Consider the following 27,732-nt stretch of genomic DNA (forward strand, 5'->3'; position numbering starts at 1 on the left):
GGTTAAATAATAAAAAAAACACCTACAATGCACGATTGAGGCTGTTACGTCTTCCCTGCGGCCATTTTATTGAAGACCATAAATCCTAAAGCGAAACAGAGTTGTACCAACAAAAAATGGATCATGCAGAAGGGACAAGCTTTTTAGTCCTCTTTTATTACTATGCAGCAGCATACTTGATATGCCAGCCAATCTTTTGACACGGCGCATCACACGTTCACGCATGCGCTTTTCGGTTTTAATAACGGTAGCTCGCTATTGCGCATGTGCTTAATTATTTGCGCGTTCACGTTCATCGCATGCGCACTAGCTAATAAGTGTTACTGGCTGAGTTCTATGTATAGGACATGCGCACTGTACAACGCCCCTTCCTGGTGCGCATGCGTAGAGTTCTGTCCTGGTTGTGAGCCAAGGTAGGCGCGCCCCCGACACGGAGCGGGCAGCGGCCACGTAGCTACGCGACACCGGGAGCGCGCACGGAGGGGGGTGCTCGGTGTTGTGACGTGAACGGCGAAGGAGGAGGAGGACAGGAAGGAAGCTTCCCGGGAGCCATGGACCGAGACACCCCGGGAGGGAGGGTGAGTGAGGGAGAGAGAGCCGGGCGGGAAATGACGGCCGGGTGCATTCTGTGAGGGCGAAAGCTCAGGCCGAGGCCTAAACAGGGGCAGCTAGTGTCTGGAAAGTGAGTGCACAGAGCAGGCCAGAGGTGTTAGGCCGCAGTAGGGTCTGTGGTGGGATAATGTGCAGGCCAGGGAGGCCTCTTGGGCTGTGCACTGCTCCTGCATGGGGCTGCTGTATGGGACTGCACTTCTCCTGCATGGGGCTGCTGTATGGGACTGTGCACTGCTCCTGCATGGGGCTGCTATGTGGGACTGTTCACTGCTCCTGCATGGGGCTGCTATGTGGGACTGTGCACTGCTCCTGCATGGGGCTGCTATGTGGGACTGTGCACTGCTCCTGCATGGGGCTGCTGTATGGGACTGCACTGCTCCTGCATGGGGCTGCTGTATGGGACTGTGCACTGCTCCTGCATGGGGCTGCTATGTGGGACTGTTCACTGCTCCTGCATGGGGCTGCTATGTGGGACTGTGCACTGCTCCTGCATGGGGCTGCTATGTGGGACTGTGCACTGCTCCTGCATGGGGCTGCTATGTGGGACTGTGCACTGCTCCTGCATGGGGCTGCTATGTGGGACTGTGCACTGCTCCTGCATGGGGCTGCTATGTGGGACTGTGCACTGCTCCTGCATGGGGCTGCTGTATGGGACTGTGCACTGCTCCTGCATGGGGCTGCTGTATGGGACTGTGCACTGCTCCTGCATGGGGCTGCTGTATGGGACTGTGCACTGCTCCTGCATGGGGCTGCTGTATGGGACTGTGCACTGCTCCTGCGTGGGGCTGCTGTATGGGACTGTGCACTGCTCCTGCGTGGGGCTGCTGTATGGGACTGTGCACTGCTCCTGCGTGGGGCTGCTGTATGGGACTGTGCACTGCTCCTGCGTGGGGCTGCTGTATGGGACTGTGCACTGCTCCTGCGTGGGGCTGCTGTATGGGACTGTGCACTGCTCCTGCGTGGGGCTGCTGTATGGGACTGTGCACTGCTCCTGCGTGGGGCTGCTGTATGGGACTGTGCACTGCTCCTGCGTGGGGCTGCTGTATGGGACTGTGCACTGCTCCTGCGTGGGGCTGCTGTATGGGACTGTGCACTGCTCCTGCGTGGGGCTGCTGTATGGGACTGTGCACTGCTCCTGCGTGGGGCTGCTGTATGGGACTGTGCACTGCTCCTGCGTGGGGCTGCTGTATGGGACTGTGCACTGCTCCTGCGTGGGGCTGCTGTATGGGACTGTGCACTGCTCCTGCGTGGGGCTGCTGTATGGGACTGTGCACTGCTCCTGCGTGGGGCTGCTGTATGGGACTGTGCACTGCTCCTGCATGGGGCTGCTGTATGGGACTGTGCACTGCTCCTGCATGGGGCTGCTGTATGGGACTGTGCACTGCTCCTGCATGGGGCTGCTGTATGGGACTGTGCACTGCTCCTGCATGGGGCTGCTGTATGGGACTGTGCACTGCTCCTGCATGGGGCTGCTGTATGGGACTGTGCACTGCTCCTGCATGGGGCTGCTGTATGGGACTGTGCACTGCTCCTGCATGGGGCTGCTGTATGGGACTGTGCACTGCTCCTGCATGGGGCTGCTGTATGGGACTGTGCACTGCTCCTGCATGGGGCTGCTGTATGGGACTGTGCACTGCTCCTGCATGGGGCTGCTGTATGGGACTGTGCACTGCTCCTGCATGGGGCTGCTGTATGGGACTGTGCACTGCTCCTGCATGGGGCTGCTGTATGGGACTGTGCACTGCTCCTGCATGGGGCTGCTGTATGGGACTGTGCACTGCTCCTGCATGGGGCTGCTGTATGGGACTGTGCACTGCTCCTGCATGGGGCTGCTGTATGGGACTGTGCACTTCTCCTGCATGGGGCTGCTGTATGGGACTGTGCACTGCTCCTGCATGGGGCTGCTGTATGGGACTGTGCACTGCTCCTGCATGGGGCTGCTGTATGGGACTGTGCACTGCTCCTGCATGGGGCTGCTGTATGGGACTGTGCACTGCTCCTGCATGGGGCTGCTGTATGGGACTGTGCACTGCTCCTGCATGGGGCTGCTGTATGGGACTGTGCACTGCTCCTGCATGGGGCTGCTGTATGGGACTGTGCACTGCTCCTGCATGGGGCTGCTGTATGGGACTGTGCACTGCTCCTGCATGGGGCTGCTGTATGGGACTGTGCACTGCTCCTGCATGGGGCTGCTGTATGGGACTGTGCACTGCTCCTGCATGGGGCTGCTGTATGGGACTGTGCACTGCTCCTGCATGGGGCTGCTGTATGGGACTGTGCACTGCTCCTGCATGGGGCTGCTGTATGGGACTGTGCACTGCTCCTGCATGGGGCTGCTGTATGGGACTGTGCACTGCTCCTGCATGGGGCTGCTGTATGGGACTGTGCACTGCTCCTGCATGGGGCTGCTGTATGGGACTGTGCACTGCTCCTGCATGGGGCTGCTGTATGGGACTGTGCACTGCTCCTGCATGGGGCTGCTGTATGGGACTGTGCACTGGTCCTGCATGGGGCTGCTGTATGGGACTGTGCACTGGTCCTGCATGGGGCGCTGTATGGGACTGTGCACTGCCTCTGCATGGGGCTGCAGTGTGGGGCTGTGCACTTCTCCTGCCCTGCGTGGGGCTGTGCACTTCTCCTGCCCTGCGTGGGGCTGTGCACTTCTCCTGCCCTGCGTGGGGCTGTGCACTTCTCCTGCCCTGCGTGGGGCTGTGCACTTCTCCTGCCCTGCGTGGGGCTGTGCACTTCTCCTGCCCTGCGTGGGGCTGTGCACTTCTCCTGCCCTGCGTGGGGCTGTGCACTTCTCCTGCCCTGCGTGGGGCTGTGCACTTCTCCTGCCCTGCGTGGGGCTGTGCACTTCTCCTGCCCTGCGTGGGGCTGTGCACTTCTCCTGCCCTGCGTGGGGCTGTGCACTTCTCCTGCCCTGCGTGGGGCTGTGCACTTCTCCTGCCCTGCGTGGGGCTGTGCACTTCTCCTGCCCTGCGTGGGGCTGTGCACTTCTCCTGCCCTGCGTGGGGCTGTGCACTTCTCCTGCCCTGCGTGGGGCTGTGCACTTCTCCTGCCCTGCGTGGGGCTGTGCACTTCTCCTGCCCTGCGTGGGGCTGTGCACTTCTCCTGCCCTGCGTGGGGCTGTGCACTTCTCCTGCCCTGCGTGGGGCTGTGCACTTCTCCTGCCCTGCGTGGGGCTGTGCACTTCTCCTGCCCTGCGTGGGGCTGTGCACTTCTCCTGCCCTGCGTGGGGCTGTGCACTTCTCCTGCCCTGCGTGGGGCTGTGCACTTCTCCTGCCCTGCGTGGGGCTGTGCACTTCTCCTGCCCTGCGTGGGGCTGTGCACTTCTCCTGCCCTGCGTGGGGCTGTGCACTTCTCCTGCCCTGCGTGGGGCTGTGCACTTCTCCTGCCCTGCGTGGGGCTGTGCACTTCTCCTGCCCTGCGTGGGGCTGTGCACTTCTCCTGCCCTGCGTGGGGCTGTGCACTTCCCCTGCCCTGCGTGGGGCTGTGCACTTCCCCTGCCCTGCGTGGGGCTGTGCACTTCCCCTGCCCTGCGTGGGGCTGTGCACTTCCCCTGCCCTGCGTGGGGCTGTGCACTTCCCCTGCCCTGCGTGGGGCTGTGCACTTCCCCTGCCCTGCGTGGGGCTGTGCACTTCCCCTGCCCTGCGTGGGGCTGTGCACTTCCCCTGCCCTGCGTGGGGCTGTGCACTTCCCCTGCCCTGCGTGGGGCTGTGCACTTCCCCTGCCCTGCGTGGGGCTGTGCACTTCCCCTGCCCTGCGTGGGGCTGTGCACTTCCCCTGCCCTGCGTGGGGCTGTGCACTTCCCCTGCCCTGCGTGGGGCTGTGCACTTCCCCTGCCCTGCGTGGGGCTGTGCACTTCCCCTGCCCTGCGTGGGGCTGTGCACTTCCCCTGCCCTGCGTGGGGCTGTGCACTTCCCCTGCCCTGCGTGGGGCTGTGCACTTCCCCTGCCCTGCGTGGGGCTGTGCACTTCCCCTGCCCTGCGTGGGGCTGTGCACTTCCCCTGCCCTGCGTGGGGCTGTGCACTTCCCCTGCCCTGCCTGGGGCTGTGCACTTCCCCTGCCCTGCGTGGGGCTGTGCACTTCCCCTGCCCTGCGTGGGGCTGTGCACTTCCCCTGCCCTGCCTGGGGCTGTGCACTTCCCCTGCCCTGCCTGGGGCTGTGCACTTCCCCTGCCCTGCCTGGGGCTGTGCACTTCCCCTGCCCTGCCTGGGGCTGTGCACGGGTCTGTGCACGACTGCTGTATAGGGCTTCTATATGGAGCTGGGGATGGGCAGTTATCTGCTGCAGCAACGGAGGGGGGCACTTCTCTGCCCATAGAAACAGCGACAGGAATGGTGCCCACATCTGGATCCAGCTGTGTTGTCGTTGGCAGCCGTGCCCATTGGAGCCCTCTCAACACTTAGCATCTGTGTCCCGCTGGTCAGAAGACGCTGGATGTGGCGCACACATTCAGGGCTGTCATAGGGCATGTCATAATTCAATAGTACACATGAAAAAAAGAAACTTTGTAATATCTTATCAGAGAAATCTGCTGCTTCCTCCTCCTGCACTGGTCATTCATGCTCAGTTCTGGGGTAAAATCTGTATTCACTGAAGACATATCTTAGCTGTGAATCGAGAGTCCAGGAGGAAGAATAATCAGATTTCTTTGATAAGTTATACAAAGTTTCTTAATTTCACATGTACTATTTATGTGGAAAACAAATATAACGACAGATACTCAGAAGAAAACCCAGCGAGTATACCGGGTCAGCTCCTGCCTGGGATCCAGCCTCATACTCCATTGCCTCCTCTTGTGTAGTTCTCTGGTCTCTGCCTCCCCACATGCCAGAGCTGCCAGTGGGAGAGATGTCCCTGTAATTGTAGTTCACCTGTATTTCTATTACTTTGCATCATATAGGAATACTTGATTTATTCTCAGCACTCTGCATCTGTGGCACTACAACCCTCAGCCTTCCCTGATAGACTTCCACTGTAGCTCTCGAGACTGGTGTACAGTAAATGACAGACAAGACACTCACATGGGACGTGAATTAAATGGAAGAAATACATAATGAGTTACTTGGCCGATTTGTCACGGATGTTGCTGCTGTTTTGTCACATAGGAGGAATATCTGCTGTGTAAATTGACAAGCTGCTGCCGGCGATATTCTGCGCAATTCTTATTTTTTTAGGAGGAATATCTGCTGTGTAAATTGACAAGCTGCTGCCGGCGATATTCTGCGCAATTCTTATTTTTTTATTCACTTTCCTGCTTTTGTAATAGATGGGACCTATCAGAATCCTATCCGCCAATGTGATAATAGCCAAAGGGAAGATCTTTCTGGCCTGAATGCTTATCTCATGACCTGAGCTAGCGGAGAGTATTGTATATATCCCTATAATAAGCACAGTCAGTCCAAGAAATTCTGGCCACAGTACGGTCATGTAATATAGTTCTTATAATTGCTCGTAATATGCTGATTATATCTCATTACCTTTTCCCAGCTACATACGAGCTGTATAATTATACTCTTAATACCAATTGCTGAATATGAGATATACCATTGTCATCTTCCCTGTACAGAGGAGATTAGGCAGGTTATAAATTATAGTGACAAATTATTCTTTGGTCATGTGACTAAACAAGTAAAAGAATCGCTACGAAGATGGTTGTCAGTTCTTGTAATTGACTTGCCTTAAAGGGGTTTTCTGCTTGGAATAAGTTTTTACCCCTCTATGAAATAGATGATAACTTTCTGATTGATATATGTCCGACCCCTGAGAACACCCACTGATCGTCAGAATGGGGCACTGTTATATCACTGTGCATGCCTGACCAGCACTCCATTCATTTTCTATGGGACTGCTGAACCATGTATTCAGTTCTATCTGGCAGTCCCATAATCAGAGATGGTGATTGGGTATGCGTGCTGCCGCTGCAATCCAAGGTGAATTAACTCTCCCTTTACTGTAACCTTCCAGGAAATTAGGGGATTTTAGCGGTCGGGCCCCCATACATCTAGAGGATCACTAATCCTGTTGATAGGTGGGAACGTTTATCTATAGGAATACCCTTGAAATAGTATATTGTAATATAACGGTTATCTCGTGAATTATTTTTTTTTTTTCCAACAAAATTTTTGGGCTGAGCAGTCAGGAAAGGTCAAAGAAACTGCTGTCTGATATCTGTGAAGGGAAAAAAAGATGTCAGCTTCCTTAAAATACAACATGGCTGACTTTTTTCCTATGACATTTGATGCTGGGAGGAGAGTCAGGATACCTCTATATGCATGACATGGTTATCAGGATAACTTTCCTCCTATTTATATGGGCACCTTAAAGGGAAACTCAGTTGCCCAAACTACGGGCGGCATGAATTAGAGTTTGGCTTCATGATTCCGGCCAAATATGTTTTATTCTAAAACTTTCTGGCGTTTCAAAGAAAAACCTCGTCCGGCTTCTCTGTACATGCCCTCTAGTTGATTGACAGGTCTCTGTCATGTGATTACATAGCGAGAGACCTGGCCGGCTCTTCAAACTATGTTTTGTCTGAAACGCCGGAGCACTTTAGAGAAAAATATACTTGTCTGCATCCGTGCAGTCATGCTCCGGTCTATGTTGCACATAGTTTGGGCAGTATGAATCAATTTACAGGTTCCTTTATAGAGCGTCCAAGAATAGGGAATGAGTTAAAAAAAACTTTTTTTCGCCTTTTTATTACCTTGCTGCTTTAGAGACTCCTAATGGTCCTGCTTACTCCCTCAATCGTTCTGTTTTTCATGGGACCGCTGCAGACTATCACATGCTTGTGATTGGCTGCAGCAGGCATGTGAATAATGTGTAATGCCTGGCTTTCTGACAGTGGGGCAGATTTACTGGTCCTGTTCACCACTTTGTCAGTCACATCGTAGACTAACCAGTCTGACAGTGCACCTGTCGCAGTGGCTCATGCTGGATGATACATTTGGTGCATCTTCAGACCCCTTTGGCTGGTGGTACATCACTGCTGTGTTGGCTTACTTTACTCCACTCTTCTTGTTCCTTTTTTTAAGCTGCACCCCTTGTCAAATGAGCTGAACAAAGTGCATAAAACAAAGTAAATAGGTTTAAAACTTTGTGATTTTAGGTGCCAAATTTTTGTTGTATCATTGTGGTTTAGGTGCATAGACTTTAGTAACTCTGGCCCATTGTATAAAGCTGGCCATACACAAGCTGCCGGCCAAATGAGCGCTCAGCTGACGGCTCTCTCTCTTCCGTCTCTGTCATACACAAGATCACTCAGTCGAACCGAATATTCATTTCTTTTCAATAAGCAGAATGGAGAAAATCGCTGCCAGACGCTTCAAGTGTTGGCTTATTCCTGGAGAATATAAGGATCGGGCGTTGACATTCACAATGTGTGATCCCTACCTGTCGGGAGGCCGCCATACACATTACTTGGTTGGACAATTTTTAATTTAATCTAATGTGAGAAGGGTTTTGTACTCTTTGGCCAGACCAGAGCAGTTGGTGTAGGACCGAGGTATTAGGGGTACACCAGAGAGGGAATCCCTGAGTCATTCTCCTCCCCCTTAGACCCTGCCTTAGATGTAACCCAGTGTATATGTTTTGTCCGGAGTGCTCCTTTAGTGTGTCCTCTAGTTCGGTAGTGCTGGGCATGTACTCAGGGTCTGTGTACTCTCAGCTAATCCCCCAGCACAATGCAGGCTCAGCCACTGCCATTTCCATATGTTTGCATTGCAGTCACTGCAGGAATAACAGGTGAGGTGCAGTGTATGTGCTCACACTGGTGTCCTCCACCAATTTGTGAGGCTGCTTACCTTCACATGGATGAATCTGTCCGTCCTCTACTTTCTCTCATGCTTATAATGCAGGTATTATGTGTGACGATAGGAGCTATGAGGAGAATATAGAATCGGAAACCACTATTAGATGTTCTCTCTTCTGAACATGCCGTCACCTAGTGCTGCTTTATTGCATGCAGCTAATATCACAAAGTCACTTATGGAAATGTATCTGATGGTATGGAAGATGACAATCATGTGGGGCAGCACTTTTATATGGACTTTCATTTACATTACACAATTATCTGAAACGAGTGTGCATAGGGTGAAATGACTCAAATGGGTTGTCCAATACTTCTATATGGATTGCCTATCCTTCAGGTCATAATATCAGATTGGTGGCGGTGCGACACCCAGTACCCACACCAATCAGATGTTCCCAATGTTGGCCGAATGTGGTCAGTAGCGGACCCTCACAATACAGATCTATCAACTGTATATTGGCTGTGGCCAGGTACTGCACGTCCGCCTCTATTTAGATGAAGAAGGGTGACACGGCAGTACCCCACTGCGGCCTCTGTACAGCTGATCAGTGGGGGTGCCAGGTATCACATCTCCGCTGATCTAATATTGATGATCTATCATAAGAATAGGCCATCAATATCAGAACATGACAACCCCTTTAAAGTGAACCAGACAGCTGTGGGCAGCATGTATCGGGCACACGCTGTATGATCTCAGCCAGGTATGTATGACTGAAATGCTATGGTGTTTAAGAGAAAAAAGCTTACTTAAAAAGCTGCCGGGGATGGAGACTGTGCTGTAGACCAGTCAGACTGGCGGGTTCCCTGCCGCTTCTCCCTGCCCGCTGCCCTGGAGTGACAGGTCTCTGCCTATATTTCTAGTCGGCACGTGACCTTTTGTATGCAGATTGTATACTTGTGGTCACACACTATCCTGCTCCAGGTACCAGGGAATCATGACAGCATGCACTGTGAGGATTCATTGCACTTATATGTTACATCCGTGTTTTTCACAGATAGAACATGTACCCAGTATAGTCTACTACAGTGTTCCCCAACCCCAGTCCTCAAGGCCCACCAACAGGTCATGTTTTCAGGATTTCCTTAGTATTGCCTGTGCAGGTGATGGAATTATCACCTGAGCAATAGTAAGGAAATCCTGAAAACATGACCTGTTTGTGGGCCTTGAGGACTGGGGCTGGGGAACACTGGTCTATGGGACGTGCACATGTTCGTGTTTTTTCTCAGTATTGCTGATAAAGTGCCAGTTCAAGCATTACAAGTCTATGTGTCTATGAAAAGGATAGGAGAACCTTTGTCATTTAATTATCCATACTTGAGAAGCCCTGACGGTAAAATGGACACAGAGACAAAACCCTGATGACACTTGGATCCAATATACTGAAGACACACATATATTTTTTTCACGAACGTGTTTAAACATGGGTGTCTGAATGAGGCCTAAAATGTAATGGTGCTTCTGACTGATGACTGCTGGGGAGCTAAGGATCTGGCATGTCTGATTTCAGACTGCCGATCCTTCTTTCCTCTCTGAGATCAGCCGCTGAAGTGATGTCTGGCAGCGGTTCTCTCATAGAGGACACAGAAGCGTTTGGCCGAGCGAGCGCTCCTGTGTATTGGGAAATATGGCCAAGATAGCTGCCCACCAAACTATCACTCAGCCGACAGCCATCTATTGTGTATGGGGTCTTTAGCCATTTTCCTATCCTGAAATGGCTGATAACAGTGAGCAGTAGATGGCATTCAAGCACATGACAGGGGATGAGATAATCTTTAGAGCTTGTACACACAGGTGGTGTCTACAGTAGAAAATTTACAGTGGATTTCATTGTGAAATTGCTGGACATTGGCCTCACATTTTCCCCTTTACTTTGCAGCATAAAAGGATGGATTGAGTCGTCCGTTCACACTGTAGGTTGTACCTGAAATGTCTCAAAATCCACAATGCTGCTACTGTAATGAGCAGAGAATTTTCCGTCTGTCAGTTGTGTATTGTGCACTACATGTCCCAGCATGACACATGCTGCACGGTGCTATGGGCTTGAGCGCAGCAGTCGGCCACTTATATTGCTGTATTGCTACACCAGCTTGTGATCAATGCCAAATCCAATAGTCCAGAAAGCCGGAGTTAGTTGTGCGCTATCCCTCTCCCCATTGTGCCAGTCTACCAGGAGCTCTTGTGTTCATCTCCAGCCCCAGAGATATGTCCCCACCTCCCTCTCCTCCATCAGGTAGATCTGCATTGTCTTCTGGGTCTTGTTACTGGATGCTGGAGAGAAGAAAAGACAATACATTTCTGCACTGTTGGATTTCTCTTCATACTAAGATAAGAACGTCTGGAAATGAAACCTACTGCTGGAAGGGGCTGAATCTCCAGGAGGGGTGGACCACACATTAGTGGACAGGCTAAAGCCTTGTTTTTCGTGGGTATGTGCAAGTTTTTGTTTTATTTATGAGTTTTTTTTTAAGAAACAGCGCCCCTTTTATTTCTGGTAGTGTCTGGTATTACAGGTCAGCTTGATGAGGAATAAACTGCAATATCACACAGGTTCCGGACGAGAGCGGCAGCATGACCTCTTCCCTGATCTTACAACCCTTTCAGTATTAGATTTGGGTGATATATGTGGAGTGGATTTTCACTAACCTAGAAATCTGATACGCCTGGTATGTATAAGGGGTTTTTAATGGGTCACTGAACAGATTGGCTTTTGGAGTGTTTTGTGCATTTGTGAACTAAAGATAATGGCTGAAATTTTGTTCTGGATATGTTCCAGTTTTCATTAAGGGTAATTACAGGGAAGAGACAATTCCTCTTACCCACCCCCAGAAGGGCAAGGGTAAAAACTACACTGATAATATTCCCTAATGTACCTTACTCATGTTAATGTAAGGTTTCTTTATATAAATAGAGTAAATGCTGTGTTTTTTGTGTGGAAAATTTCCTGTGTTTTTAAAGGGGGTTGTCTGGTGAAAACAAATTCTCACCTAACTACAGGATAGATGATTACTTGTTTATAGCTGGAGACCCGGCTGCTTGGTCCCTCACCGATCAGTGCACGTTCCCCCTCCGCATCATTCATTCTCTATGGGACTGGCAAGTGCTGCAGTGGGCTTCTTACTGCAGCTCCATAGAAGCTAAAAGGAGCGGCCGTCGGGAATCCAACCTGCAATGTTTTGTGAATGAGATAAAAATTCCCCATTCTGCCCATAATTGGGGACCCAGCAGTCAGACCCCCACCGATCAGTAATTTATCATTTATCCTGCTGATAGGAGATAACTTGTTTTTATGGGCCGACTCTCTTAACAGTTCTAACAAAGTGGACGTGATTTCATGAAGACTCAGACCCCTGAACATTTAGAGATGCTGTGTTTTTTTTTTTTTTGTTCCTTATATACTTCTATGGGGAGCCTGAAAAACACGATAAATGCTTTGATCATTGTGTGTGGCTGCTTTTTTTTTTTTTTTTTTAAAAGCTTTTTGCCCTTTTTCATGTGTTTTTGGTGTAGACTTGATGCAATGTTTTCATTTTTTTTTCGTGCAAAAATACTGGAACTCCGCACTTAGTTACGTGGTTGCGTTTTTTTATGCATTTTTGAAAAAACTCAACAAAACACCCAGTTGACCAGCGTCTTAAAATGCACAGTGGGCACGAGCTTTTTAATGACAATACGATCACCTTGCATGAACTTTCAAGCATAACAAATTTTCTGCACAAAAAAAAAAGTTTTTACGCTATGTGGGAAAAACATGGGTTTTCTGCACCAAAAGCGCAGCAATACCTGATACCTGCATACGTTTGCACTTACTCATTGCTTTCTATGGGTGAAAAAACACTGAAAGAAGTGACACGCGGCAGTTTTAAAAAGCGCAGCATTTTCCATTTCAGTCAGGAAAAAAAAAATGTGTGTATGAGATTTCTGAAATCTCATAGCTTTTGCTGATACTGTAAAATGCTGCATAAAAAATGCAGCAAAAATACAACATGTGAATATAGCCTTAAAGGGAAAACATAAACTGAGGAGATCGCTATCGCTTACTTTAGTGTGGACACCTGCTGGAAAAATGCAGCTTTTCCTCTCATAGGGACAAGGCGTAAAGGGTCTGTTCATATACAGCATTTTTTGGGTCTTTTCCCCCATCTCCCCCCATCCACAAACTATCGCCACAAAATTGCAGCAGCAATTCCTCATTAAAATGTTTTTGTTTTATATTTAATTTTGCTTCTCAGCTTCATTGATCACAATGGGAATAAAAACAAAAATGCCAATTCTCAGTAGGCATAAACGTTAAAGAATTGACCTGCTACATTTAGAAAAAAAGACAACCCCCCCCCCCCCCCATATACCACAGGTCAATAGCTGCCAGAGGAGAAGCACAATGTGTGAGATTTTGGAAATAATTTTTGCCACTACTGTAACAAGTTCTAGGAATGATCATGTTCATGATAGTGCTGGAAAGCTGTAGGGAAATCAGTTTATTTTCAGCATTTTTTTGTAGCTTGTCTGCTGACATCCAGAGCCGGAGGCTGAATACTGACTGCTGTAAATACCATGCACATTTCATCACCGGCAGCCAGTCTCCTCTGTAGTTGTGTGAGAATCACCATGAAAAAGCTGCAGGTAGTTGGAACCGTCCATTGGCGATTACAGCATTGGGGTCATCCTGCAGTTGACGCCTCCGTGGACCTATGTGGTCCGGTCTTGCTGTTCTCTGACATGCGGATGTGTAATGACTGAGCAGTGGTTGATCATCACTGGATATGTTTCCAACACATGACACACAATCCTTCTCGCTGTCCAGAGATAAAAATGCCTTTACTTGGATGTTTGAATCAATAAGTCCAATTATCTGTGTGACACCTATGCCTGTGGTTACAGTTATTTGCACCCTTTGGATGCATCTCTTCAGTTCTTCTCAATGTTCAGAGGTTCAGGAAGCGCCCAACTCTGTGCCCCGGCGACATGCAATGCTTTGTACAGGAATGTGTAGATGGTTGTAATAGATGAATGACACTTTGCAAGCTTGGTGTGCAGGTGCTAACTAAGCAGCTACTGTCTTCCTGCCTAGATAGTTAATATGCTGTATGGACAGGTAAAACCCCTTGGAAAGGTCTGAGGTAACCTTATTTTTATTTTCCCTTATCCAGGTATAAGGGCATTAAAAAAAAAAAGTAAAGCAAACAGGTTTTTCATTCAGATTCGTAAATGTTTACATGTACCATTGGACACCATATTACTAAGATATTCCACCCCTAAAAGCATTGCTTCCAATGAAGAATATCTTGGGAGGGGTGGCAATTATTTGCAATGTTTTTTTTTTCATATCACAATCTGTTAAATTTTAAATAAATATTAAAAATCTTGCACTATTCACACTGACCATTGGGGCTGCTATAGACTCATGCTTCCTGTTTCATGAAATACACATGAACGTTATCAGCAATAGACTGGCTATCTTTTTCTATTGATGCCTCTAATGAGCATGTGCAAAGGTGAAGAGAGGACAAGCAGTGGGAGCTGTGAGATCACTTGTTGTGATTGGTGGATCCTGTGTTACCTGCCATTGTAATCCTGCCTCTGATAAGGAGCCCTAAATCTAAATAGCTTAAAGTAGCCCCAATGGCTTGTGTGAAAATTGCATGATTACTACTTTTAGTTTTTTAATAAAGATCATGATATGAAAAAAAAAAACATTGCCTAAAATGTCACACAAAAATCTTATTTAAAGGGGAACGTCCAGAAACACTATTTAACTGTAGATAGTCATAATATGTAGGTAAATGGCATATAAATCCTGTGTAGCCGGTTTACTGGAGCAGCGGCTACAGGGAGAAAATTCAACTTTGTTCTCCTGCAGCCGCTTTCTTCTAGTTATCAGAGCAGTGCAGGGAGCTGTTCTTCACTGCTTACTATGTGGTAAGAGTGCCTGTAATCATTTCCTGGAGGTTTGACTAACAAGTCTGCTCTGCACACACGATGCGGGGTTGGCTGTCAATCAAAAGTGTCAGGGAGTGATTACAGCTGCAGTAACAGCACCCTGAAGCCAGCTGAGGTCTGGTCTGGACTAGTCTTGTCTCTACCTATGGTCCCCGACTGGATCTTTAAACTTTGTTTCTCTTAAATGTCTGAGCTTTTCTAATTAAAACATGCCTGGCTGTAATTCATGCTGCCAGTCATTTTATGTTGTCACATTCCCTTTTAAAGGGATTGTCCACTACTTGGACAACCCCTTCTCAATTCCTACGTCTCCCCTTCATAAAATAATAAAACCTACGCAGTAGTCCCTCTCTATATCACGCTTCACTTATTGCGGTCTCACTGTATCCTGGGATTATATTTAATTATTTATCACGGATTTTTCACTATATTGCAGGATTTTGTGGTGCTGTTTAAGAGTCTAAAATATATATATATAAAATACACACACACAGTACAGACCAAAAGTTTGGACACACCTCATTTAAAGATTTTTCTGTATTTTCATGACTATGAAAATTGTACATTCACACTGAAGGCATCAAAACTATGAATTAACACATGTGGAATTATATACTTAACAAAAAAGTGTGAAACAACTGAAAATATGTCTTATATTCTAGGTTCTTAAAAGTAGCCACCTTTTGCTTTGATGACTGCTTTGCACACTCTTGGCATTCTCTTGATGAGCTTCAAGAGGTAGTCACCGGAAATGGTTTTCACTTCACAGGTGTGCCCTGTCAGGTTTAATAAGCGGGATTTCTTGCCTTATAAATGGGGTTGGGACCATCAGTTGTGTTGTGCAGAAGTCAGGTGGATACACAGCTGATAGTCCTACTGAATAGGCTGTTAGAATTTGTATTATGGAAGAAAAAAACAGCTAAGTAAAGAAAAACAAGTGGCCATCATTACTTTAAGAAATGAAGGTCAGTCAGTGCGAAAAATTGGGCAAACTTTGAAAGTGTCCCTAAGTGCAGTTGCAAAAACCATCAAGCGCTACAAAGAAACAGGCTCACATGATGACCGCCCCAGGAAAGGAAGACCAAGAGTCACCTCTGCTTCTGAGGATAAGTTTATCCGAGTCACCAGCCTCAGAAATCGCAGGTTAACAGCAGCTCAGATTAGAGACCAGGTCAATGCCACACAGAGTTCTAGAAGCAGACACATCTCTACAACAACTGTTAAGAGGAGACTTTGTGCAGCAGGCCTTCATGGTAAAATAGCTGCTAGGAAACCACTGCTAAGGACAGGCAACAAGCAAAAGAAACTTGTTTTGGCTAAAGAACACAAGGAATGGACATTAGACCAGTGGAAATCTGTGCTTTGGTCTGATGAGTCCAAATTTGAGATCTTTGGTTCCAACCACCGTGTCTTTGTGCAACGCAGAAAAGGTGAACAGATGGACTCTACATGCCTGGTTCCCACCGTGAAGCATGGAGGAGGAGGTGTGATGGTGTGGGGGTGCTTTGCTGGTGACACTGTTCGGGATTTATTCAAAATTGAAGGCACACTGAACCAGCATGGCTACCACAGCATCTTGCAGCGGCATGCTATTCCATCTGGTTTGCGTTTAATTGGACCATCATTTATTTTTCAACAGGACAATGACCCCAAACACACCTCCAGGCTGTGTAAGGGCTATTTGACCAAGAAGGAGAGTGATGATGGGGTGCTACGCCAGATCTGACCTCCACAGTCACCAGACCTGAACCCAATCGAGATGGTTTGGGGTGAGCTGGACTGCAGAGTGAAGGCAAAAGGGCCAACAAGTGCTAAGCATCTCTGGGAACTCCTTCAAGATTGTTGGAAGACCATTTCCGGTGACTACCTCTTGAAGCTCATCAAGAGAATGCCAAGAGTGTGCAAAGCAGTCATCAAAGCAAAAGGTGGCTACTTTGAAGAACCTAGAATATAAGACATATTTTCAGTTGTTTCACACTTTTTTGTTAAGTATATAATTCCACATGTGTTAATTCATAGTTTTGATGCCTTCAGTGTGAATGTACAATTTTCACAGTCATGAAAATACAGAAAAATCTTTAAATGAGAAGGTGTGTCCAAACTTTTGGTCTGTACTGTGTATGTGTATATATATATATATATATATATATATATATATATATATATATATAAATAAAAATAAATGTAAGGATCCTACTTCGGGGGTTCCTAAAACGTAGTACCCGCGATCAGTGAGGGATCACTGTACTCCCTCCCCCCTTCCCGCCATTCCAGCGGTGCTGATACTGGCTCTCCTGGGAATCACGTGACATTACTATGTCCCTGCGGCCGATCAGGGCTTCACTCTCCTCGCCTTTGGACAAATAACATAAATCCGGAGGAAGTGAGAGTTGCTGCTGTCTAGTACTTGAACAACCCCTTAAGGCTAAGTTCTTATGTAGTGTATTTGTTTGCAGAAAATAGTCTGTGTTATACAGTGCTACCATCAGGGCTGTGGAGCCAGTAAGCCAAACCAAAACCTCTGACTCCTCAATTCCCCTGACTCAGACTCCACAGCACGGTCTCACTACTGAGCGTGTACATAAAGTGCAGCACAGATTCATCTCCACTAAAAGCCGAGATCCTTAGATCAGGAACAGAACAGACATTTATATTACTGCCCAAATTCTCATGAAAAAATATTCAGCACATCCTGTATTGTACTACTGCTCCCAATATATTTTAGGAGTCAGTCTGTCCATTTTATTCCGACTCCAGCAAAATGGACACAGACTCCGACTCCACAGCCCTGGCTACCAAAGTATCCTAGAGTTTAAGACATCTCATGCATGTGTTGCATAAAATAGCCACAGTGTACATTGAGCAGAGCTGCAGGTTTAGGATCGGCAACATGTCAGTTTATGCTGGAAGTGATTGCGGGGATCTGCACTCTTCACACTGCATTGCCAAGGGTGAAATTCACACAGACGTCTGCAGCATGAAGGGACATGTTGCGGAACCCAAACCCATCGCTTTTGTCTATTTACACAGTGGATGTTTTCTGAATGCACAGCAGAGAAATCCACTGCGTTTTCACTTTGTGAGAACGTAACCGTAATGATTTATTACAATGGGACTTTACTGGAGTTTCCGTTTAGCTATTTAAGTGTGGACGTAAAAAGTAACGCTCCTAACTTGTCACACCGATTGTTTCTCTGCTTTTCCTAATGATTTCTGCTTGAATTGCTTGTTTGCTCCTCCACACGTGCCGTACAGTGGTCTTTCTGTGCAGCCCCCATTATTAGCAGTGCAGGTGGGACTGCATCCACCACATAAGCCGGCCTTGTTCATACAGCTGCATTTATTAATCTGAATCTCGCCGGGCGGAGGGACAGCATCCCTGCCTGCCATTTGCTGTCATCTCCCATGTGACTTGTTTCCATAGACTGATATTGAGTTTCTGTGAAGAATGGCTGCTTCTTTTGTGATTCTATTTCTCTTAATAATCGGCTTTTTCCCAGACTGCTCCCCCCGCCCCTCCTCTGTGACGACTGCTAGTACAATTGCACAGCAGCATATATCAGTAAATAGACGGAGTGATGAATGATCCCGTCATAAGCTCGAGACGCCGCGTGTGTGTGTATGGAGGGGCTTCACAGCGCAGACACTGGCAAGGTGTATAGTAGATATGTCTACAAGGTGATCCTAGTTATTAGGCACATTCCCTGGTCCTTGTGTTTTTACCTAAAGTGCTTTTCCCATGATGGATATGTATCCCCTATCCGCCGGATGGTGGATGTATGTGTGATTTCTGGGGGTCTTAAGCACCCCCCTCCTTTCCCTTGTTCCACACTAAATAGCAGAAATTTTGAAGAATGATGAAAGGGAGGTCAAACATTTCTTTATGTATCCTGTGGATGGGTGATAAATGTCTGTTATTGATCAGCCACTTTAATGACCTTTATGGCTTACCCACAGGATATAACCTTAATGTCTGACCTCTGACTTCACAGGTGAGGCGGCCCCCCGCATCCAGGCGCAGAGTGGATTGTGAGTTGCAGCTTGTAGCTGTGTTTTTCTTTATCAATTTCCATGGAAGTTAAATAGTAAACCAAACTTGAGCATGTCTAATACTCCATTACATCTCCCATCCCTCCTAGCAGCGTTATGCTGGGAGTGTCGCTGTATGGCAGGGGTGGGGATTTTTTTTTTTGCCAAGGGCCAGTTGGATATTTATACCATTCTTCGGGGGCCATACAAATTGTGCGCTAACTTCACCCACAAAGTACGTCCTGCCGCTGCCACTGGTGTCAGGAAGAATCATTCATTGCACGCGCCTCAGGGTCCAGTAGTGAACACTGCGTGCTCGTACTCAAGAAGAAATGAATGGGGCGGTGGACAGCAAAATACAGCTGCCAGCCCAAGCACTGTGGTCCCCAGGAATCTGCCCCGGGGCTGGATAAAAGTGTCATCAAGGGCCGCCCAGGGCCTGAGGCCCCCCCCTTGCTGTATGGCCTCAATATGTTGGAGGTAGATAGTCTGATGTGTTAGGGCACACACTTCTCAAAAGAGAAATCCTGGAGATGTTATGAGGACCAGAGATTTATTGTAAGCTAGTGTCATTGTTCATCAGATAATACTGTGTGTGTAACATATATTGTACAGAACCCGTGCATGTCTCCGAAGTGACTCTCCTAGTTGCATGGGAGAGTGTGCAGTTCAGGCCAGCTGTCAATCTTCAGGAGTGCCCTGCTCCTTTGCCTTCCAGCTTCCTGGTTTACAGGAGGCAGTGCGCTTCTGAAGACAGTCGTCCCAAACTGCACGCTCTCCCATGCGACTAGGAGATGAACATGAGACAACTACTTTAAAGGGGTTATTTGGGACTTTTTTTTTCATATGGGGCTAAGAATTTACTGGTAGGCAGTTGCTAACTAACTGCCTGTTCTACCTGATGACTATCTCTCCTGACTCAGTTGGAAATTCTCCAGCTTCCTTTGACCTCATGCCAACATAGCAGTTCTTTATTTTCTGCTATGCTCTGTTGAGGGGAGTAACTGCTGATTGACAGACGGCTTCCAGCAGTTAGGCAGTGGGGAATCTGCTCTCAATTAGCATGACATTGGCAGTGACACCCTGTTGACAAAGCTCAGCTGCAATGAAGAAAATGCTCTGTTGACTTGAAGTCAAAGGAAGCAGGAGAATCACCTGCAGGAGCAGTGGTCCATGAAAGCTCTGAGCTGGAATAGATTATGGCAGTATAGGCAGGTGGTTGGCAACAACCTGCTAATAAATTCTTAGCCCCATAGTAGAAAAACCCCTCAAAAATCCTGGATAACCCTTTTAATGTTCTGTGCTTATGAGAGCCTCACAATATTGGATTGATGAAAGTTTCATTCTTAACACTTCCACCAAACAGCTGCTTGTAGGGACTGAGGTACTTTGGTGAGTTCTGCACCATCTTAATGTTTAGAATGCTCATATAATGCTCCTTTTTTTTTTTTTTAGTTCAGGATTACACAGCCCTTCTTACATGGATTTTCAAAGTGAGTACACCAGCCTCATCAGGCCTAAAGTTTCATAGCTTAAATTGGAATTGTTATATCCAGGCTTCAATCACTAGGGGTTGGAGCTTCAAAAAAGAGCTAAGAGTGATTGACTGATGCTGTTTTCATAAGGCTGGATTCATATAACTGTGTATCTGGGTCCAAGTACGGACTGCAGTGCGTGGAGTGGCAGCGGGTCTCCTGACAGCCCCATGTAGTCTGATTCAGGAGATCCACAGTCGGTCCATGAATCAATTTGTCCTGTGTCGTAAAAATGACTTTATGTACATTATAATATGACTTATTAAAGGAGATTAAGAGTGTGGGATTAATTTGAATGGTTCTGGGGTGGAAGTAGTGAAAGTGAATAGCTTTTTACTAAATAAAAATATTAAACCATTCCTTTTTTTTTTTTTTGGCAGGCCAGTCTTTCGATAGATCCTATGATGTAGTGTGGCCCTGTATTCCTGGAACATAAAATTACTCCTCAGTGTCTTATAAACATATTTTCATGAACTTTACAGTAATTGAATATTCAGACATGTTACGTCCTTCAAACCTACAGCCTGACCCAATGGGTCAAGCCGCCAACTCCTGCCAAAAATTGCTGGACGGTCGCCCTCCTGATGTTTCTGGGTTGGGACTTGATGACCCTTTGCGAGTTAGTGTTCCTCCTCCATTTTACCATACTACAACTCAAGAACTTGATCTGTCAAATAAGCAATTCAAACGAGAGGCTGGAGGGCCGTATCCTGTCATGATAGACACTAAAGTAGGTAAACCACATCTTCTTGAACCTGAGCAGCAACCTTTTTTTCGGGACAGTAAACCAGTCAACGAGATTCGACCTGTCAAAGGGGAAAGGCAAAACTCTGGAGAATCGGACGACGATGACGATGACGACGAAGATGATGACGATGATGATGATGAGGAGGAAGAAGATGAGGATGATGTGAATTACAAAAGAGAGCAGATAATTGTGGAGGTGAACCTTAATAACCAAACCTTAAATGTCTCCAAAGGAGACAAGGGGGTGGGAAAAGACCCTTCACACATGAAGACAAGTAGTGACGAGGATGGAGGTGACTCTGCAGATGACGACCAGGACAGCAACGAGGATGATGAAAATGAACCTCATCCTACTGGAGATCTGACCAATATGGAACATATAAACCAGGACCAAAAAACTGAGAACTCCATCATGGTGGCCGGAGATGGCACCCCGCTGGGCATCAATCCCAATAATGAACAAGTTACAAGTGGTGAAGCCCCCAAACGGAAAAAGAAATCTCCCAAAGAACCTAAGTCTCCCACTGAGAAGGGAAAGGGTGAGGAAAAGGAGACCCTTACTTGTGACAAATGTCCACGTGTATTCAACACGCGATGGTATCTGGAAAAGCACATGAATGTTACGCACCGGAGGATGCAGATTTGTGATAAATGTGGCAAAAAGTTTGTCTTAGAGAGTGAGTTGTCCCTTCATCTCCAAACGGACTGTGAGAAGAACATTCAGGTATGTCCGCACCTAACATGACGTGACTGACACTTGGGGCGAATCACAGACCTGTACACCATTGTAACTTGCCACCATCTCTTATGTTGGGCAGTGGAATTAGTCATTTGGTAATCTGGCAACTATGCCAGCTCACAAAAAAGGCTCGACTAATTAAATGTCTCCTTCCACTGTTAACATAAAGTTCGACGTCTTCACTGGGAAAGCTCCAGGTACATGCATCGAACGTATTCACGTAGGTCTTCATTCATCATATGGAGGTCTAAAGAGTGCCTGTGTCAGAAGCATCCAGGAAGGGAAGTAAAGCAGTAACAAAAATACATCCGTATACCATGGTATATGCAAAAGGTGCAAGTCCTCCCCTTGTATATTTCAGACAATGCAGTCTAAACAAAGCCATTAGCTGGCCCTCCACATTATATTAGAGCGCTTGGCGAACGTGTTCCTGTGTTCTCTATGACTGCGCCTCTGCCAGAATCCTTTAACCCTGGGTTATTTCTCCACCGAAAACAAAAATATTGGATAATTAAAGGGGTAGTCTGAAGGCAAAGCATTTTTCTCCTAACTCACTATCTATTTAGTCTCATAATTCTAAGCTATTTTCTAATATAGTTGCTTTAAAAATTCCCTACCGTTTCCTAACTACACTATCTGCTTTTGTATTTTTTTTTTCCTATTTCCTATCTGACAGTTCGTTTGAGTATCACCAGTGCATGCTGGGATACTCAAACGAAGCATCATTAGGGGGCAGAAGCTGTTGTCACTGTCTCAGCCCCCTCTCCGAAACTAAGCATCATCAGTGACACTCATTTCAGGGGTGGTGCTGCCCCTGCTCTGTCCGAGTGTCTCCCCACCCTGTGCAGTCTCCCCCAGTGCCCTGTGTGATGAGCGCCGTTTCTGGTCTGTTGTCTGTATAGATGAATAGTAATAAGCTGGCAGCAGAGCGGTGTTACTATACCCGGCGTGCAGGAGACTCGTGCCGCCCCCGTAGGTGACGTCACTGGTCTCTGCCGGGTATAGTGATACCACTCTGCTGCTAAATTATGGCTTATTTAGCTAAGCAGACAACAGACTGGACGCTGCACTCATCGCACAGGGGGAGACTTTCGGGGACACAGCAAGGACAGCACCACCACTGAAACAAGTGTCACTGCTGATCCTTCATTTCAGGGAGGGGTCAGGGGCGGTGACAGTGTTCGCAGTGTCTGCCCCCCAGATGATGCTTCGTTTGAGTATCCCAGTATGCACTGTGATAAACAAATCCTCATCAGACAGGAAATAGGAGAAATACGAAAGCTGTTAGATAGTGTAGTTAGGGAGTTTTTGAGGCAAGTGAGGCATATTAGAAAATAGCTTAGACTTATGGGACTAAATAGATAGGAAATTAGGAGAAAAATGCTTTGCCTTCAGACCACCCTTTTAAATTCCCACCGCCAGATTCTTATGTCCCACATAATCTGTTAGGGAACAGTCTGGAGGCCCTCATACACATTAAATGGCCGACTGATCCCATCAAAATCTGCGGATTCGGACTACTTTATATAATATCCATTGTTTTTTTTGGATGTATGATTTCAGTTTTTTGCTTTGTGCTTATCACATCATATCAAATTGAGCCCTCATAACCACTAAATGCACATTAACATAGCAAGTGCACCGCCCCATCAATCATCATCCTTTACGGTGTTTTAACCCCTTTCCGCCAAGGCCAATTTTTGTTTTTGCTGTTTTGTTTTTTACTACCTTTGTTCCAAGGGCCATAACTTTTCTATTTTTACACAGACATAGCCGTTTTAGGGCTGGTTTAATTTGGGACGAGTGGTCGTTTTGAAAGGCCTCATCCATTTAATCATATAATGTGCTGGAAAACGGGAAAAAAGCTTCAAGGGCAGTGAAATGGTGAAGGAAAAAATGCTACTCCGCCATCGTGTTTTGTTTTTACAGCATTCATTTTGCAGTAAAAATTAACTGGCAACATTATTCTCCAGGTCAGTACAATTACAGTGACGCCAAAATTATGTGGTAGTATTTTTTTTTTTTTATTAAAGTGGTAAAAACATTTTAGTGTTGCCATTTTATTTTTTTTATTGATGGAGTTGTGTGAGCGTTTTTTTATTGCGTGTTGAGCTTTTTTTTTTTTTTCCCGATACCATTTTGGGATAGATACAATGTTATACTGCATTATTTTAGGGAGGTGTGGAAACCGGAAAACCACAATTCTGTCCTTTTGATCCTTTTTATTTTCTTACAGCATATATATATATATATATATATATATATATATATATATATATATATATATATATATATATATATATATATATATATATATATATATATAGTTTTTAAAAATTAATTAGAAAAAAAAGAAACATTTTGTAAAAACTTTATTTTTTTTGGTCCAGGGGCATAAATCTGCAGTTATTTGATCGCTTATTTTATATACCGCAATGTGAATGTATTGCAATATATAGAGAAAATCGTAGGAGCTTGAGGACAAAAATGGCACCCATAGGGGCCTCCAGTGGGAGTTACATGGTTAAACTGCAGTGGTCTTGGCAAGCTCCAGTCTCTGCAGTTACAGGCGGACAAGGGGACCAGACATGACGACGTACATTTACATTCTGTGTCATATTAGGATGGAGGAGAGTTGGTGTACTGACATTATCATTTTTGTTATGGTGAAACTGTATTAAACCCGCTAAATGACCGAGTGCTTATAATTGTATTTATTGATGATAAAGCGGATCTGTCACTAGATTTCACAATACAAACTGTGTACATTATTAAATAGATCCTGTACACCTTACAGTACTGGTGTACATACTTTGAAATCTGTTTCAGAATGTATGGAAAATACTTTTTTAGAAAGTTATGAGTCCAGTTCATCTTTATATCATCTTTATATCAGGCAAGAAAATTTTTGAAAAAAAAAAAAAAATCCATGTCAGAATTGCTGAATAATCCTTTTGTTTTTTTAAAAGTAAGTACACGTAGTCTTAACAGATCTATTTCATAACGTATTGAGTTTATATTGTGAAACCTACTGACAGATCTGCTTTCATGTGGATGTCCACCAGTTAACATATAAAATCAATGTGCACTATTACTCCAGAGCTGCAGTCAGAGTTCTGCAGGGTTCAGTGCTCCAATCTTTCGGTATTTATTTCTGGCCAAGTGTCTGCACGGAGCATGGGGAAAACATAAACTTTACACCAAGCAATGTTCAGTCACATGAGATCAGAGCATATGCATAGTAAGGACCAGTGACAGCAGAACTGTGAATGAAGCTCTGGAGTATAATACAGGCCATTAAAGGGGTTATTTAGCCTTTAAAAATTGATGGCTTTCCCTTAGAATAATTCATCAATATTAGATTGGTGGGGGTTCAACTGTTATCACCCTCTTAGATTAACTATGTGTGGAGCGCCACAGCCTCTTCAGCCTTTACAGTGGCTGTGGGCCACTGTATAACAACCAAAAACAGAAATGTTAGGCCCCTAAAAATTAACTTTTATTATATTTTTTAAAAGCTTGTAGGATTCATCATTCTAAACACACATATACAGGGTGGGTCATTTATATGGATACACCTAAATAAAATGGGAATGGTTGGTGATATCAACTTCCTTTTTGTGGCACATTAGTATATGGGAGGGGGAAAACTTTTCCAGATGTGTGGTGACCATAGCGGCCATTTTGAAGTCAGCCATTTTGGATCCAACTTTATTTTTTTCAATCGGAAGAGGGTCATATGACACATCAAACTTATTGAGAATTTCATAAGAAAAACAATGGTGTGCTTGGTTTTAACGTAACTTTATTCTTTCATGAGTTTTTTACAAGTTTATGATCACTTATAAAATGTGTTCAAAGTGCTGCCCATTGTGTTGGATTGCCAATGCAACCCTCTTCTCCCACTCTTGACACACTGATAGCAACACCGCAGAAGAAATGCTAGCACAGGCTTCCAGTATCCGTTGTTTCAGATGCTGCACATCTCGTATCTTGATGGTATGGCGTGGTACATGGGGTACAAAGATAGTGGGGTCATTCTTCATCAATGGAAACCTCAATGCCACTGGATATCTGAAATTGCTACATGATGATGTGTTGCTTTCTTTATGCACTGAAGATGGCACGTTCCCTGAGTTTTTCCAACAAGACGGTGCACCACCACATTATGGGTGTCAGGTCCGAGCATTCCTGCATGAATAATTTCCCGGAAAGTGGATTGGTCGTCGTGGGCCAGTTGAATGGCCACCAAGGTCTCCCGATCTGACCCCCTTAGACTTTTATCTTTGGGGTCACCTGAAGGTTATTGTCTATGCTGTGAAGATACGAGATGTGCAGCATCTGAAACAACGGATACTGGAAGCCTGTGCTAGCATTTCTTCTCCGGTGTTGCTATCAGTGTGTCAAGAGTGGGAGAAGAGGGTTGCATTGACAATCCAACACAAGTGGTCATAAACTTGTAAAAAACTCATGAAAGAATAAAGTTACGTTAAAACCAAGCACACCATTGCTTTTCTTATGAAATTCTCAATAAGTTTGTGTCACATGACCCTCTTCCCATTGAAAAAAATAAAGTTGGATCTAAAATGGCTGACTTCAAAATGACCGCCATGGTCACCATCCATCTGGAAAAGTTTTCCCCCTCCCATATACTAATGTGCCACAAACAAGAAGTTGATATCACCAACCATTCCCATTTAATTTAGGTGTATCCATATTCATGGTCCACCCTGTATAATATACTAATATAAGATTTCAAATCCCTGGTTTTCCCTGATGACTGTCCCTTCCTGGCAGCGGAGTTTGACACCCTAATTTGTACTCTGTGGCGCCCCCTCTCAACGTCGGTATCCCTTATCACCCTAGTATACCCTATTCTGATTTATATACACAATAGAAAAAGAGAAACAATTACATATATGTATATCAAATTACCATTAAGGCTTGCTGGACTTTGGTGATGCAGAATATAGTTTCCATGTCCAGAATGTCACAAATTAATAATCCAGTCCACAATAGAAATAAAGCACAGGTTGTAGCCGGCTGCTGCAGCTACCACGTGTGCCCGCTGCTAAAGAAAATGAATATTCACTCTTCTCCACGCCCATGGAGAGGAGTGAATATTAATTTTCTTTAATAGCGCGCACAGTATCAGTCACAACCGCCAGCTACCTGCTGCGGCTCAGCGATCCTCTGTGCCCGCTATTAGAGAGTATGAATATTCTCTCTTCTCCACTCACATGGGCGTGGAGAAGAGTGAATATTCATTCTCTTTAGTAGCAGGTACACAGGATTGCTGATCTGTTGCCGCTGCTGACACTGCGCGCAATTAGAGAACATGAATATACCAGAATTTGGGATGAGGGGGGCCACGCATACCAGGATTTGGGATGAGGGGGGCCACGCATACCAGGATTTGGGATGAGGGGGGCCACGCATACCAGGATTGGGGATGAGGATGGGTGCCACGCACACCAGGATTGGGGATGAGGGGGGGACCACGCACACCAGGATTGGGGATGAGGGGGTGACCACGCACACCAGGATTGGGGATGAGGGGGGAGGGCCACGCACACCAGGATTGGGGATGAGGGGGGAGGGCCACGCACACCAGGATTGGGGATGAGGGGGGAGGGCCACGCACACCAGGATTGGGGATGAGGGGGGAGGGCCACGCACACCAGGATTGGGGATGAGGGGGGAGGGCCACGCACACCAGGTTTGGGGATGAGGGGGGGGGCCTTGTCCCCGTTGAAATAAAAAAAACGTGTCAGATATACACTGTATGCAGAATTATTAGGCAAATGAGTATTTTGATCACATGATACTTTTTATACATGTAGCCCTACTCCAAGCTGCATAGGCTTGTGAGCCATCTACCAATTAAGTAAATCTGGTGATGTGCATCTCTGTAATGAGGAGGGGTGTTGACTAATGACATCAACACCCTATATAAGGTGTGCTTAATTATTAGGCAACTTCCTTTCCTTTGGCAAAATGGGTCAGAAGAGAGATTTGATGGGCTCTGAAAAGTGCAAAATTGTGAGATGTCTTGCAGAGGGATGCAGCAGTCTTGAAATTTCCAAACTTTTGAAGCGTGATCACCAAACAATCAAGCGTTTCATGGCAAATAGCCAACAGGGTCGCAAGAAGCGTGTTGGCCAAAAAAAGGCGCAAAATAACTGCCCATGAATTGAGGAAAATCAAGCGTGAAGCTGCCAAGATGCCATTCGCCACCAGCTTTGCCATATTTCCGAGCTGCAACGTTACTGAAGTATCAAAAAGCACAAGGTGTGCAATACTCAGGGACATG

General features: G+C 46.3%; 1 protein-coding gene across 6 annotated transcripts in view; it reads left to right on the plus strand.

Annotated features, from left to right (window-relative positions):
• Window positions 1-340: 340 nt before the first annotated feature.
• Window positions 341-27,732, plus strand: part of ZNF652 (zinc finger protein 652) — a 59,210-nt gene continuing 31,818 nt past the window's right edge. The window contains exons 1-3 of one of the 6 annotated variants that reach the window (XM_073683286.1): window positions 347-578; window positions 19,854-19,891; window positions 20,314-21,404. In XM_073683286.1, coding sequence (XP_073539387.1) covers window positions 20,403-21,404 — 1,002 coding nt within the window. In that variant the 5' untranslated portion in view covers window positions 347-578; window positions 19,854-19,891; window positions 20,314-20,402. Of the gene's footprint in view, window positions 579-19,853; window positions 19,892-20,313; window positions 21,405-27,732 lie in introns of all 6 variants that reach the window. The other 5 variants (XM_073683289.1, XM_073683292.1, XM_073683290.1 and 2 more) reach the window with 5 other exon arrangements.

The sequence above is a fragment of the Phyllobates terribilis genome, unplaced genomic scaffold (assembly GCF_046119375.1).
Source record: "Phyllobates terribilis strain yellow unplaced genomic scaffold, ASM4611937v1 Scaffold_5__5_contigs__length_657084704, whole genome shotgun sequence".
Taxonomy (NCBI): Eukaryota; Metazoa; Chordata; class Amphibia; order Anura; family Dendrobatidae; genus Phyllobates; species Phyllobates terribilis.